This window comes from Dunckerocampus dactyliophorus, chromosome 2 (genome assembly GCF_027744805.1).
Source record: "Dunckerocampus dactyliophorus isolate RoL2022-P2 chromosome 2, RoL_Ddac_1.1, whole genome shotgun sequence".
Classification (NCBI taxonomy): Eukaryota; Metazoa; Chordata; class Actinopteri; order Syngnathiformes; family Syngnathidae; genus Dunckerocampus; species Dunckerocampus dactyliophorus.
Genome location: NC_072820.1, coordinates 48330272 through 48345056, shown reverse-complemented (window position 1 = coordinate 48345056; position 14785 = coordinate 48330272). Strand labels below are relative to the sequence as shown.

At 47.4% G+C, this 14785-nt stretch overlaps 1 protein-coding gene across 3 annotated transcripts in view; it reads left to right on the top strand.

The window, feature by feature from the left end:
* Nucleotides 1–14785, top strand: part of abca5 (ATP-binding cassette, sub-family A (ABC1), member 5) — a 20641-nt gene extending 5856 nt beyond the window's left edge. For 2 of the 3 annotated variants that reach the window (XM_054766741.1, XM_054766744.1), the window contains 29 exons: nucleotides 57–234; nucleotides 428–486; nucleotides 563–849; nucleotides 924–1043; nucleotides 1923–2061; nucleotides 2149–2239; nucleotides 2351–2490; nucleotides 4306–4425; nucleotides 4520–4718; nucleotides 4792–4958; nucleotides 5032–5159; nucleotides 5235–5372; nucleotides 5453–5566; nucleotides 6753–6923; nucleotides 7008–7121; nucleotides 8136–8273; nucleotides 8360–8428; nucleotides 8505–8596; nucleotides 8692–8815; nucleotides 9860–9977; nucleotides 10046–10137; nucleotides 10211–10374; nucleotides 10440–10515; nucleotides 10600–10694; nucleotides 10781–10900; nucleotides 10978–11130; nucleotides 12638–12717; nucleotides 12795–12850; nucleotides 12948–14785. In XM_054766741.1, coding sequence (XP_054622716.1) covers nucleotides 57–234; nucleotides 428–486; nucleotides 563–849; nucleotides 924–1043; nucleotides 1923–2061; nucleotides 2149–2239; nucleotides 2351–2490; nucleotides 4306–4425; nucleotides 4520–4718; nucleotides 4792–4958; nucleotides 5032–5159; nucleotides 5235–5372; nucleotides 5453–5566; nucleotides 6753–6923; nucleotides 7008–7121; nucleotides 8136–8273; nucleotides 8360–8428; nucleotides 8505–8596; nucleotides 8692–8815; nucleotides 9860–9977; nucleotides 10046–10137; nucleotides 10211–10374; nucleotides 10440–10515; nucleotides 10600–10694; nucleotides 10781–10900; nucleotides 10978–11130; nucleotides 12638–12717; nucleotides 12795–12850; nucleotides 12948–13088 — 3683 coding nt within the window. In that variant the 3' untranslated portion in view covers nucleotides 13089–14785. The remainder of the gene's footprint in view (nucleotides 1–56; nucleotides 235–427; nucleotides 487–562; nucleotides 850–923; nucleotides 1044–1922; nucleotides 2062–2148; nucleotides 2240–2350; nucleotides 2491–4305; nucleotides 4426–4519; nucleotides 4719–4791; nucleotides 4959–5031; nucleotides 5160–5234; nucleotides 5373–5452; nucleotides 5567–6752; nucleotides 6924–7007; nucleotides 7122–8135; nucleotides 8274–8359; nucleotides 8429–8504; nucleotides 8597–8691; nucleotides 8816–9859; nucleotides 9978–10045; nucleotides 10138–10210; nucleotides 10375–10439; nucleotides 10516–10599; nucleotides 10695–10780; nucleotides 10901–10977; nucleotides 11131–12637; nucleotides 12718–12794; nucleotides 12851–12947) is intronic. The other variant, XM_054766742.1, reaches the window with a different exon arrangement.

Genomic DNA, 14785 nt, shown 5'->3' with positions numbered 1-14785 from the left:
CCTTTGCGTCGCTAGCTCCTAGTTGCTAGTACATCTCCTGTGTTGTCCACACGCAGGCGAGTTCAGAATGAGGAGGTCCTTGCTTTACTTCCTCAAACCGTCCTACTGGTCCAAACGCAGCAAGCGCTACGTGGAAGTCAGCTCAGTGTACGACGTGGAGGCCAATGGCGCTCCCAGCGCGGGCGAGTCCATTGAGCCCATTTCGCCAGAGTTCCGAGGCAAAGAGACCATTCGGTAGAAGTCTCAACTTCAATTCCAGTCTTTTATTTTCTTTCATTTCTTTTCTTTTTCGTGTGTGATTTTTGTAAGCACTGTGCTCCCCCTGTGCAGTACCAGAACTATAGAGAACTGTCTGAAGCTCAGGCTGGAATCTGACAGCAGTCTGTTTTTGTCTCTTTATGTGGCTCGCCGGCGCCCTCTCTGGCAGCATCAGCAACATCAGCAAGGTGTATAAGGACAAGGACAACACTGTGGAGGCTCTCAGAGGTTGTCCACACAGTCAAATGGCCGTGCCCACTTCGTCCAGGTGTAATAACGCCATAATGTGACCTGCTCTCTCCAGGTCTGAGCTTTGATATTTACGAGGGCCAGATTACAGCTCTGCTGGGCCACAGCGGCGCCGGGAAGTCCACTCTCATGAACATCCTGTGCGGCATCTGCCCGCCCACCGACGGCTCGGCCTCCATTTACGGCTCCCCCGTAGCCGAGATGGCGGACGGGCCAGAGATGAAGCAGCTGGTGGGAATATGCCCGCAATTCAACATCACATTCGACGTGCTCACGGTGGCGGAGCACCTGAGGATATTTGCCGCCATCAAAGGGATCCCGGCTGCGGACGTTGACGCCGAGGTATTGAGAATGTACGATGTTGGTCGTTTGCTTGTGAACGGCAGCCTGACTGACGCCACTGTGCTGGTGAAAAGGTGACCAAAGTGCTGAAGGACCTGGACTTGGAGAAGATCATGACGGCTCAAGCCAAGAATCTGAGTGGAGGCCAGAAGAGGAAGCTCTCTGTGGGCATTGCCATTCTGGGAGACCCTAAGGTAGCTTGTGCCTCTGGTGGTCCTCGTGGTTACGAACGCGCTCCCATAAACTTCATTTTTGGTCCGTAATCACTCGACTCGAGCTACAGCGCACGCAGCGGATGAATACACGCCACATGCTGCAAGGATGCAGTTGTTAGTTCACTTTTTGCTCTTCCTTATGTCTTCCAAGCGTAAAGCAGGCTCTTCTGGTGGCCGAAGTGTGCCAAGGAAAAGAGAAACCCGTCACCACAGAAGTAAAAATGAACATGTGCCGGCATCATTCACTCCGGCTTCCCAGCATGCTCTGTGACACCAAAGTTATGTGTTTAGAGTGAACAAATTATTCTTCTTAGAAATAATAGTGTTGTTTTTGTATTTTTTACATGTTGTGCCGTCTCTTTGTGTTGTAGCTGGTGTTCTAGCTAGTGTCTAGTGACCCTCCCTTGGTCATTTGTTGGTAGCAAGTAGGGGGCCACAAAACCCGTGGATTATGAGTTTGAAGTCCCTGTGTCAAAGGATCTGTTCCTATGAAAGGGACAGTAAAAACTAAACCGTGCAGTGAGCTTTATGTTGAATCGGGAGAAGGCTAAAAAATGTTTTATTAGTTCTCCTGCCGCTTCTACTTCCTCCTCCCGATAAGCCACAAGGATAAAAGTAAGAAATTGTTCTTTTTCTGTTACTGTTTCATTCTCGTATTTTATGTTTTTATGATAATATTTGATGTCAGTCGTGTTTTGTGTGTAGTGTGAGTGACTCAGACATCACAGTCTAGGAACGCAACTCTTTCGTAACCGAGGACCACCAGTATTTGTCCTGCATCTTCTCACAAACATCTTTTGACGAGCTACTCTACAAACGATTAAAACGCCCCCTTGTGGCCTTTCCTATGACTTTAAGATCCTGCTCTTGGACGAGCCGACGGCGGGCATGGACCCCTGCTCCAGACATCAGGTCTGGTCTCTCCTGAAGAGCCGTAGGGCGGGCCGGGTCATTGTCCTCAGCACACACTACATGGATGAGGCGGACATCCTCGCTGGTGGGGGCGGCTCCATGGCATGCAAACTAGAATGCACTCTATGGACACAGCTGTGTTGAAACGCTGACAGTCCTCCTTGTCATCCAGATCGTAAAGCAGTCATCTCTCAGGGCCAGCTGAAGTGTGTCGGCTCGTCCATGTACCTCAAGATCAAGTGTGGCGTGGGATATCATCTCAGGTCGGTAGCCTCTCCGCATCGCCCCCTCTGAATGTACCAGTAGTACACTTCCTCACGTCTCATCTCTTCAACATGGAGCCTGATGTGCTGGAACTATTTTTCCCCCTGCAGGATGTCCATCAGTGACCGCTGCAATGCAGAGAAGATCTCTTCACTGGTGGAGCAGCACGTTCCCAAGGCAAAGCTGGCTCGACAACACGAGGCGGAGTTGACATTCACGCTGCCTTTTGACAGCATGGACGCGTTTGCAGGTAGGACCTCCAAATGACACCTCTGCACTCGAGTGGGGTTCACACGGTGAGGAAAAGCACGTTTTCATTGAGAGTTTGCTGAGCCAGCAGATGAATTAATTTGTTGGGAGGTCATTTTCCACGGCAAAAATCAATAAGGATGCAGACTTACCAACATTTGGCACACATTTTGACCCTTGAATACGCTTGTACGCTTTGCTGCTCTCATTTTGTTGCATTTCTCCGGTTTCCTTGTTCAGTCTCTGTACGTGGCATGACATGCACCTCCCACAAAATCCCAGAGCTGTGGCAACACTGACTGTTAAGGCTCTGATTCGACTCCTTCAGGGAGTGAACAGTCCGCCTCCATGAACGCCTGCCCCGATTTCAAACCTACGGACTGTTGTCAACAGTTGTCAACGCTCCCCTTTTCTCATTAATTACCATCGTACGCTCGTGACAGGAAGCCCCCCATGCCGGTGCTAAACGTCCATCCACACAGGTGGAGTTATAAAAAAAAGATGTCTGGCCATGTAAAAGACATTTAGCAGCTGTTGTACACATTTTGGCCAGTAGGAAGCCACAGCTGACCTGGTTGGACATTATAACACATCTGTTTATCAGTATAGTGAGATATTAGATGAACAAGTGATGGGAAGTTCGGATCTTTTTAGAGAACCACCTCTTTTGGCTCGGCTCTCCAAAAAGAGATGGCTTTTCGGAGAGAGCCGTCTTTTTCGGCTCCCTGAAAAGAGCCGTCTCTTTCGGGTCCCTAAAAAGAGACAGCTCTTTTGGCTCCCCACAAACAGCTTGTGCTTTAGGCTCCCAAAAAAGTGCTGGCTTTTTCGGCTCCCCAAAAAGAGACAGCTCTTTCAGCTCCCCAAAAAGAGACAGCTCTTTCAGCTCCCCAAAAAGAGACAGCTCTTTCAGCTCCCCAAAAAGAGACAGCTCTTTCAGCTCCCCAAAAAGAGACTACTCTTTCAGCTTCCCACAAAGAGCTGGCTCTTTCTGCTCCCAAAAAAGAGACAGCTTTTTAAGCTCCACAAAAAAGAGGCGGCTCTTTCGGCTCCCCTTAAACAGCTGGCTCTTTCAGCTTCCTAAAAAGATCCATCTTTTTCGGCTCCCCAAAAAGAGACGTCTCTTTCAGCTCCCCACAAACAGCTGGCTCTTTCGGCTCCCAAAAAAAGATCCATCTTTTTCGTCTGCCCAAAAAGAGACTGCTCTTTCAGCTCCCCAAAAAGAAACAGCTCTTTGGGCTCCCCACAAACAGCTGGCTCTTTCCGCTCCCAGAAAAGAGACGACTGTTTCGGTTCCCCAGAAAGAGAGGACTCTTTCGGCTCCCTATAAAGAGCCAGCTTTTTCGGCTCTTAAACGACTCCTCAGGTTTTTTTTTTTTTGGCTTAATTTGATTTTTTTTTTTTTTTTTTTTTTTACCAAAAAACAGAATTTTTAATGTAAAAATACAATTATATGAAATGTTTATTGTTTATATGGCTTTATTTATATGCTCAACATGGAAAAGACTGCAACAAAAAACTATAAAACACAAAAACAAAGACCCATCTCAAGTAGACCAAAAGGTCCAATCTGATTGGGTGTATTATTTTGACATTTATAGCTATTTACAGTGAAACAACACATCAACAAAACATCACACAACCAAATATAAATTCAAACATGCAAAACGAAAAAGGCAGCATCCAGGTAGCAGTTTTTGCTCGTCTTTTATCAACTTTTGTGTCTACCGCTGCATGAAATGAAACGCAACCCCCGTGAGTCAATAAGTTAATGTTCTGTTGGGCAAGAGGATGGCGTCTGACTGCCTTTTGTTCCTAGCTTTGTTCTCAGACCTCGACTCTCGACACGGCCTGGGCCTCATCAACTATGGTGTTTCCATGACAACACTGGAGGATGTCTTTCTGCGTTTGGAGGCGGAGGCAGAGGTGGACCAAGCAGGTGAGTGAGGGCGTCACTATAAGTGACAGCGCGTCCAAGGAGGTGATCTCGTCTTCACGTTGTGTCTTCCTCTGTGTTCCCCCAAACCCATCAGACTACACCGTCTTCAATCGGGAGCCAACCGAGGACGAGGGCGACGGCGTCCCCTCAGACGACACGGACCAGCGGCTGTTGACGTTCTCTGACTCGTCGGACGTGGTGTCAGGTCAAGCCCTGTGGCGCCAGCAGTTCAGCACGGTGGCGTGGCTGCACATGCTCAACATGTGGCGCGAGAGGAAGGCCTTTATTTATACGTGCGTATAAAAGTATATACGTGCTCTTATGATGATGATGTGTGCTTATAAGACCACGCCCCTTTCCTTGCAGCCTGGCCCTGTTCCTGGTGTTTGTTGCCGCCGTGCTCGTCCTGTCTTTGACCACAGGAAACATCCAGATCCACTCACCGGGCCGCCAGTTCCTCCCCATCTACCTCCTCCGCAGGAACCAGTCCCCCCACAGATACGCCACCAGCCTCCTCATTCAGAACTCGTCAGGTGACAACTTGTTGCCGTTGGATGTGAGTCATTCTACATTGTTTTCACTCGTGTGTGTTTGTTTTGTCCACAGGCTCGGACATTTCTGACCTCATCTATAACCTGGAATCCCAGGACATTAAGGTGGAAGTGATGAGGCACGCCGACTACATGGCAGCCGCTCCCCACAGTGCCGCCATCAACGTCACAGGATCCAACAAGGTCGACTAAAAGTCCCGCATTGTGTCCTCTCGGATTAGTGTCAGCCTGAAAACACGCAGGGCTACTTTGTTACAGGGCTTCAGGTACAGCGTGGCCTTCAACAGCACCACGGTCCACTCCTTACCAATGGTAGTAAATATTCTCAGCAACGCGCTGCTGAGAGGTCTGAACGGTACCGGACGCATCAGAACTTGGACCAAACCATTTGACTATGTAAGTATGAGCTATTATCAGCCATCAATGATTTCCACGTGCAGAACCTGTCCTTAAAGGTATTGCCTGTGTCCCAACAGCAAATCCCTGAGTCTACGTCCTACGTGCTGGTCTTCATAGAGGCCATCTTGCTGGGAATGCTGGCGGCTGGCATGCCGGCCTATTTTGCCATGGACCACACTCGAGACCGAGAGGTAAAGGCTTCCTCCACCGATCCGGATGTCTCGTCGCATGTCCTCTGTGGACATGGTTTGTTTTTTTTTTTTTGCCTTTATTTTTGTGAAACGATTTTTAGACTATTTGACACAAACCTGAATTGATTTTGATGCATCTTTTGGAGTAACACAAATACGTGGCAAATAAATGATTGGATAATTTATTTTTTACTTCAAGGTAACAAAATGAGCAAAATAAAATAGTACAAATGAATATCTTTATGAAATAAAAAATCTGTCCTGCTTAACTTAAAAGAGAATAAATAGAGTGTCCAGGTTGCAGGTTGCATGCACCTTTCATCACTACACTATTAGAGCTGTCAACTATTTGTGTGACTGGCAACATTTCAATTGTGCACTACTTTATTTGCCAAACACAACCGGCGTGGCCATCGTCTTTATGCTAGTTTGTTCTCATTTGTCATTTTACTTGTATAAAAGGCATAAAGTCTGAATTGAACAGTTAAAAACAACTAAGAGTTGAACAAATATCCTTTGAGTCTTTGGTGAGCTACTCAGAATCAGCGGGTGAGCTTGGAGACCCCTGTGATAGTATCACCATCATAAGGCTGGACACACACAAATAGTGTTTTGAGGGCAAGACATAATTAGTATAATGACGACAAGGTAGTAAAATTGCTCAGTGACACTTGAAAAAGTTAGTACGTACCCCAGGAACGTGATGTCCACTTCCCGGCGGGACAAAAACAAGCTCCGAACTAACCGCATTTTTAAAAAATGGCGCTGTGGTAAAAAGTCACATGTGGAGTCCAAAGACAAGAAGCTAGACGGATAACTTTAGCTAGCTGCCGCCAGTGACAGTTAGGCAAAGCATGTAAGAAAGGGATCAAACACGCTGGCATGGATTGGTGTAGTCTGTGTCAAGCTGCCAAACTGAAGCCATTGAGGTTTTACAGACTGGTGTTGATTCTCGCGGCAATACGGGACCAATACGGATGTTGGCAACCTTACGCGACGCAGCACACGTGTAGGGTTTACCGCCGCCGCACGCTGATTGGTTTTTGTGATTGGCTTTGAAACGCATTTATGCCGATCGCATGTTTTTACGGAAATTGGACACTAATCGGTGGCCGATCAATCAAGCACCCTGGTTTTGACCTGCAAACATTTCCGTGTGGATAGCCCCTGACTCTTGTCTCCTCAGCTCAAGTGCCGCTCCACACTGCGCATCTCCGGGTTGCTACCGTCAGCCTACTGGTGCGGCCAAGCAGCCGTGGACATGCCCTTCTACTACCTCGTCCTGTCCTGCATGACCACTGTCCTCTTCTCCTTCCACACTGGCAACCTGCTCACCTCCGGCAACCTCGGCGCAGTGGTGCGTGCTCCTTAAAAGATAAGTTCAAACCAAACGCTTAATGACATCTTGACATTTCATGGATATATATTTCATCTCTCTCAGGTCCTTTGTACTGTTGGCTTTGCTCCGGCCGTGATCCTCTTCACGTACGTCTTCTCTTTCGGCTTCACACGAGTCCAGAGCAACAAGGATTTCTTCTCAGTCATCTCCATGATGGTGAGAACGTGTGCTCTTTTTCTGCTTTGCCGGATTAACCGCTTATTAACACTCGCTTCTCTGTGAAGGTCAGGGTTCAGTCCTGCCTATTGGTCAATGCTATAAAGGGAAGCTCATGTTGATCTGCCAACGTGTACACATTTTACCCTTCAATACGCTTTGCTGCTCGCTAGGCCTGGCACGATAACAAATTTTGCCGGTCGATGATTGTGCTACAAATTATTGTCGATAATCGATATTATCGACTTTTTTTTTTTTTAGACCGTTTGTTTTCATTGTTGTCATGAGAGGTGTAATTCACATTTGAACCACTAGATAGTACTCAAGTATAGTGTACCTGTGTGAGCCACATTAGCTTGTCACAGAAGTTGCCTGTATAGACCCTGTCTCTGTTAAGACAAAAACCACTCCAATAAACACTACACAAACACACACAGTTATGTATTGTGTTATTTAACTAATGTAGGGGGTCATCTTTGAGCTGGACCATATATCTGTGGTGGCGGGGGAGTAAAATGCAATGTTGCTGATGTTCTTTACTTCGCCGATCAAACGCCTCAGTAAGCCTTGACTGTCGGGACAAAGGCGCTGCTGCACATCCACACTGCAGCTGTGGCATTCGGCTTAGAAACTATCGCTTTTGTGCCTTCATTCATATTAGCGTTTGCTTGCTAACTGCTAGCACTCTGTCTGTGAATCCACTCACTAGTAGCCCCGCCTCCGCGCGCTGGGACAAAGGCAGACAGGACGGTTCACTCTCTTCGTTCATTCCAGTATAGAACCAAAGCACACAGACACATGCAGAGTGAACTCTCTTGTCATCCAGCCCGTGTGGTACAGCGAGACGAGGAAAAGGAACAGGCACATATGCACGTCAGTTTATCGAGGCCGTCAAAATAATCTACCTCGTTTCGTTTCTGTCGTTCGATTAATAGATTTATTGATTATCGTGCCAGGCCTACTGCTCGCCATAAAATGTCATCAAGGTCGTCAGGCCTGCTGTGTGGTCCTCAGGTGTGTGTGGTGTCGGCTTCGCTGGTTCACCTGCCGCTCGTAAGCGACAGCCCCGCCGTGACCCGAGGTCTGCACAACGCCTTGTGTGTCCTCAACCCGCTCTACCCGCTCATGGGCTGCCTCAACTGCATCACCAAGGTAAGCAGGCGGCTCTCCTTCTACAAGCTGATGCATTGACTTGCTTAGCGAGTTTGATGGAGGCGTACCGTGATATTGCTGCCCAGGCCACCTTCCTCCCTTCCCACTATGAGGAGAACTTCCTGTGGAACAACCTGCTCATTGCCGTTTTAGCCGTAAGTCAACAAGTGCGCGCGAAGGAATGAGCGTCGTCGTGCAGGAAGTGAAGCGTCTGCTCATGTTTGTTCCCAGCCTTACCTCCAGTGCATCCTGCTGATGTTTGTGCTCCGCTGGCTGGAGGCCCGTCACGGTGGCAGGACCATGAGAAAGGATCAGTTGTGCAGGTGATGATTGCGATGATGCAAATGTAAATAGGTTTTACTGAAGGTGTCCCAGCTCACGTGGAGTGAAGATGTTGACAAAAGTCATTGTCTTCCAGGATCTCATGCAAGACCAAGCCCAAAGCGGAGCGCAACCCAGACGAGGGGCTGAACGAGGACGAGGATGTTCAGATGGAGAAGGCGCGGGTGAAGGAGGCGCTCAGCCGCCAGTCATGTGAGGAGGTCGGTGACCTCACCTCAAGTCATGGACTAAAGTATTGAGACACAGTACTTCACATCAATGCATCCATCACTCCTGAACATCTTGTAGACCAGGGGTCTCAAACGCAACTTACCTGGGGGCTGCTGGAGGTAGGGTCTGGGTGAGGTGGGCCCCATCAATATTCCACCAAAAAAAGGCTTTCAGGTATTCCAGAAGAGTAATCTCATCTTCTTATTCTTAATTAAGAACCGGTTCTTCAGAGCATGAACAGTTGTTCAGAACATGAAGGATTCTTCAGAGCATGAACGGTTCTTAACAACATGAACGGTTTCTTCCGAACATGAACGGGCCTTTGGGACATAACTGGGTTCCTTCAGAACTTGAACAGTTCTTAACAACATGAAGGGTTGTTCAGAACATAAACGGGCCTTAGGACATAAATGGGTTCTGCAAAACATGAATGATTCTTCAGAAAATGAACAGTTCCTTCAGAACATGAACGGGATTTGGGACATAAATGGGTTCCTCAAAACATGAAACGTTCCTTCAGAACATGAACAGTTCTTTAGTACATAAATGGGTTCCTCAGAACAACAGTTCTTAAAAACATGAATGATTCTTCAGAACTTGAACGGTTCCTGACATAATGAACGGGTCCTTTAGAGCATGAACGCGTCCTTTAGAACATGAACGGGTCCTTTAGGAAATGAACAGGTTCTTCAGCGCGTGAGTGGTTCTTCAGAACATGCGTGAGGTTCTTGAGAACATTGCAGGGTTTTGCAATGTAAATGGTTCTTCACAACATAAAGACGTTCTTCAGAACATGAATGGGTTCTTCGGAATATGGGCTTCTCTTGCCTCCTCCTTTCTGCTGGAGACCTGGCAAAATAAACAACTCGCCAGTAACACTAAACTTTCATGTCAAGTCGGGGGCCGCAGGTTTGAGACCCCTGTTGTAGACGGTCTTCCCCGAAGAAGAATGGAGGCTGGTTGATGGACTTCCCGCAGCTGTCCCAATACTTTTGTCCATACAAGGCATCTGATCAGATGTTCATTGCTTCCAGAAGCCGCTGGTGGTTGTGAGTAACTTGAGGAAGAAGTACAAAAATCGGAGAGAAGACGTGTCCCTCAACAAGAGTGGGAGAGTGGCCACCAAGAACGTTTCCTTCTGTGTTCGTAAAGGTACCTGCGCTCGTGTCCTCGCACGTCTGACCACCAGCAGTCTCCATCTTCCATATTTCTTCCTGCAGGTGAGGTTCTGGGACTGCTGGGCCCGAATGGCTCAGGAAAGAGCACCATCATGCACATGCTGTCCGGTGACTTGGACCCCACTGCAGGACAGGTAGGTGCTCGTCTTTTCTCTCCCGTTGGATGGTGTGAGTGTGTCCATCGACAGTGACGGAATGTTCTCACAGGTGCTGATGGGAGAGTTTGGGTCGGTGGACGTGCCGCTGGAGCACGTGGGCTACTGTCCCCAGGTAAACCCTCTGTGGCCCAGGATCACTCTGCAGGAACACCTGGAGATCTACGCGGCCATCAAAGGCCTGAGAGGACAGGACGTCCCTGGGATCATCAAACGGTAGCTGCAGCATCTTGACGTTTTTGTTTCTCTCCTAAGCACTTGCGTTTTGTTCTCGTCTTCAGTGTGGTGAACGCTCTGGAGATGAAGGAGCACGTGCACAAGCAAACCAAGAGTTTGTCAGGAGGACTGAAAAGAAAAGTATGAGAGGATCTGCTCCATCCTGCTGATATCAGTTGGCCCATATCGGCCATCCCTGCTCATATAGTGTGTGCTTTCTCTCAGCTGTGCTTTGCGTTGAGCATGATTGGGAACCCTCAGATCGTCTTACTGGACGAGCCGTCATCAGGGATGGACCCTAAATCCAAACAGCGCATGTGGTGAGGCTCAGTGTTTGAACACTTAAGCAATTGTGTTGCCGTGTGGATTCAAAACCATCGTGCTGAGAAGCGTGTGGTGTGTGCAGGAGGGCCATCCGTGCTGCCTTCAGGAACCGTCAGCGCGGTGCCGTCCTCACCACGCACTACATGGAGGAGGCGGAGGCCGTGTGCGACCGTGTCGCTATTGTGGTCTCAGGCCAGCTGAGGTGTCGCCCCCGCCGTGCGTCATGTGATGAGTCCTTTTGCCGAGGACAAACACTCAACGTCTTTTCTTCCTCCCCAGGTGCATCGGCTCCATCCAGCACCTGAAGGGCAAGTACGGCCGAGGATACAGTCTGGAGGTCAAGCTCAGGGAGGGGCTGGCCGGGCTCCAGCAGGGGGCGCTGTTGCACAAAGAGATACTCCGCATCTTCCCCCATGCCTCGCGGCAGGAGAGGTGAGAGGCGGCGGGAACGTGTGGCGCACACCTAACGTTTTCACCCACAGGACTGCTATCTATGTGTGGTGTGTTTTGCATAATTGACCATGATGCGTGTGCATGTCATTTTTATGGACGTTGTAGGAGACAAAAAGTCAGCAAAAAACTTTTAAAAACCAAACAAACAGGTTTAGAAATACTACTGAACTTTTCTTCGGTTGCTGCTTTTTGTGTTCTATGTCACAAACCAGACTGCGAGCGCTTTTAGATGGAGATAGGGGCTACAGAAGCACCCGCTGCTCGTTGAGAAGAGCAGTACAATAATCCCTCCTTTATCGCGGTTAATTGGTTCCAAACACGGCCATAAGTGAATTTCCACAAAGTAGGATTCTTTATTTATAAATGTAATATTTTTGTAGTTGGAGCGTAGTAAACCTGTTTAAGGCCTTCTAAATAGAGTTTTTAACATTATTAGAGCCTTCTAGACATGAAATAACACCCCTATAGTACACCTTTACACTCTTACCCAATATGGTAGACATAATAAGAGAAAATAAGGCTTAATATCCACTCTCACATGTTTGCATTGGGGGAGTTCTTTGTTTCTGTACAGTACTACGGTACTTGCTGTACTTGCGGTGGCTATTGCAACATTACTGACACCTAGTGACCACTGTAGAATACTACATATCGTCATGTCTTTGAATGCGTCTTCTGAATGCCTTATATTTATATTTTAGATCATTTGGCTGTTTTTGTGCTTGGAAATGCTTCATTCAGATAAAAGATATGTAAAATGTGCTTCAGCGGTCCCTGACATAATTCATCAGCTTTGCTTAACTGTATTGTTTGTAATTATGTTCTCATTGTTCCATTTTTTTTTTTAAGCAAACGGTAAATTTGCAGAAATGACATTTATAGTTCATTTGACAAGAACAAGGAAGAACGTGCCACAGAACAGAGTAAGTCACGTCGTGTTTACATAATGCCTTCTAAACACTATTCCACCATAGCGACAAGGCTGCAAAGCATTATACATGTAATATTAAAAAAATGTTTTAAATGTTTAATGTTTTAAAAATGGTACAATGTAGAACATAATTACAAACAATATATAATATTTAAGCAAAATGTCAGGGACTCTTTAAATTAGCTTTTTTTTTTTACATATTATCCGATGCCAGTGCCGAATCTGCAAATTTTGTCCAAAAACACGGAACTTTGTCACACGCAAGTTGATTTCAGCTACTTGGTTTTTCAGTCTGGTTACTACGGTTTACATCAGCACCGGTGCCGTCATGATACAGAGTTTCAGTACGAATCCCGAATCAGCAGGGCTCTGAATACAGTTGGCGTATGAAGTGTGTTAAGAAGCGGCGTTAGCATGCTGTCTCCTGTAGCGAGTTGCAATGTCAAGCTACATTCAGTCCCATTATAATGTGTTTATTGTGAGGGAGCGACAAAGCTACTTGTGGATAATATTATTCACACTGAACCTAAGCACCTTGTTGTGATTGGTTGGCAGCTTTGCTACAACGTTGGTGTATAAAGTCCCCATGGGGGACGTCAAGTCCCTGGCCACATCCTTCTCTGAGTTGGAGCGCGGTGAGTTAACACACACACACACACACACACACACACATAATGTTACATCATTGATGACGTGGATCGTTTGTGTCCAGCAAAGCAAAGCTTCAACTTTGAGGAGTACAACTTCTCGCAGTCCACTCTGGAGCAGGTGAGACCAGAACCTCCCTCCACCAATCACACAGGCGGGACGCCGCGTGCTACACCGATGTGCTCAACTGTCTGTGTTGTGCTTGACGCCGCCCCAGGTCTTTATGGACTTTGCCAAGGAGCAGGAGAACGAGGACGACGAGGTGGGCTCGCTCAGCACGACCTTCCAGTGGCGCCGGCTACCGCAGGACGCTTCTGTTTGTGCCAACCGCGGCGACAGCATCGTGCACCAACTGTGACGTCCACCTCAGAGGAAAGTGTGTGTGTGTGTGTGTGTGTGTGTGTGTGTGTGTGTGTGTGTGTGTGTGTGTGTGTGAGGCCACACCCACTGGTCCTTCTACCAGTGTGTTTTTTTATCTGTCTGTGGTGTCATTAATAAAAGGTCATGTGATATAACAGCTTCCTCTGTCGGAGGCTGTGGTCACTCTGAACATTTTTACGCACGACAAACAAAAGCGAGCCGTCCACGATGCCACCAAAGCGGCACACGTGCTGGTGACATTCGTGTCGGCAGAACATTGCTTATTTTGTGAACCGGCGCCCCCCACCTCCTCATCATTTGTCACCAGCATGCACGTGTGGACGTCCAGATGAGACGAGGCCGCCCTCCCTCCCCTGTGCGGGGGTTACGGCCCCAACAAGTCGCTCGGGGGACTGTAGAGTCGAATATGCACGCAGTACATGTAGCACACGTTGGCAAGGACACACTCCTCCAACACGGGAGGGGCGACGCTTAACTCCTCTGTCACTTTTTATGGATTTATACTCATGAATGTAAGCTCCAATGGGGGCGGGGGCTTGCGTGGTCGTCGTTCTTGTCACCCGGTGTTGTGTGCGTGTGTATACACAGTGTTTAATATACAAATTGTGTCTGCATTATTTAACGTACATTTGGTGCATCAGCAAATCAGTCAATTGTAATTTTCTTGACATTCAGGCGACATGAAGAAGTGAAAGGGAATTTTAAACTCAGCCTTTGAGGTTGTGGTGGACTTGAAATGAGGCAGGAGGCTCATGTTTACTTTGAAACAGTGATGAGATGATTTCTTTTGTTGCCTTTTCTTCTGCTGTGTGTGTTCATGTCTTGTCTGCGGGATCATCTTGTGGGACTTCATCCTGGCAAGAAACTGAAAACATATATATATATTTTTATTTTTTTTATTTGTTTTTCTTCATGTCCTGAAACTAACAACCTGAATTGGCTTCCACGCTTGGTTTTCAGGTTTTAAAGACATGCAGAGGATCGTCAGTGGGCTCCAGCTGCGTCCTAAAATCAGTTTTGCAAAGAATCGGAATTCATCAAGACGCAAAATACACTGGCTCACTGCCTCTAATGGTCAGACTCGGTGAGCGCATGTCGGCGCCTTTTGTTGCAGTTTTCCGTGTTTTTTTCCACTATGCACGCTTGAATGGGGATTTTAGCACAGCAGTACATGACAAGTCTGGAAGTTGCTTTTGGTGTTTTGTGGCTGTCAAAAACTTGATTTAACTGCGTCAGTTTTTGCACACATGTAGCCTTGTTTCCTTAGGTGGGGACAAGATGGAGGACACTGGCTGTGTGTTGTCGGGATGTCATGTTGCTAGGATATGTGTCTTTTATATTTGTTGTTTGTTTTCCCAAGTGCAATGAAGGCTTTTCTTGAAGCATCCGTGTGTGTCTATTTGCACCGTGTAGCCACCCAAGCATCACGACTCATCCAGTTGATGTTGAGGCACGCACAACCAAAATGTAGAAAGTGGAGCATTCCCACCTTTTGGCAAGAAACTGGAGCAGGACTTTCTTGGTGCTGGTCAAATTGCACTACTTCTGGGAAGTTTTATAACTTTATATTATGCAACTTTTGAAAGACACTGTGTTCTGAATTTGTTTATCTGTGTGTTGTGTTTTGCCTTCTGTATTGCCACAAAGTCTGGATGGACCTTTTCATTAATAAAT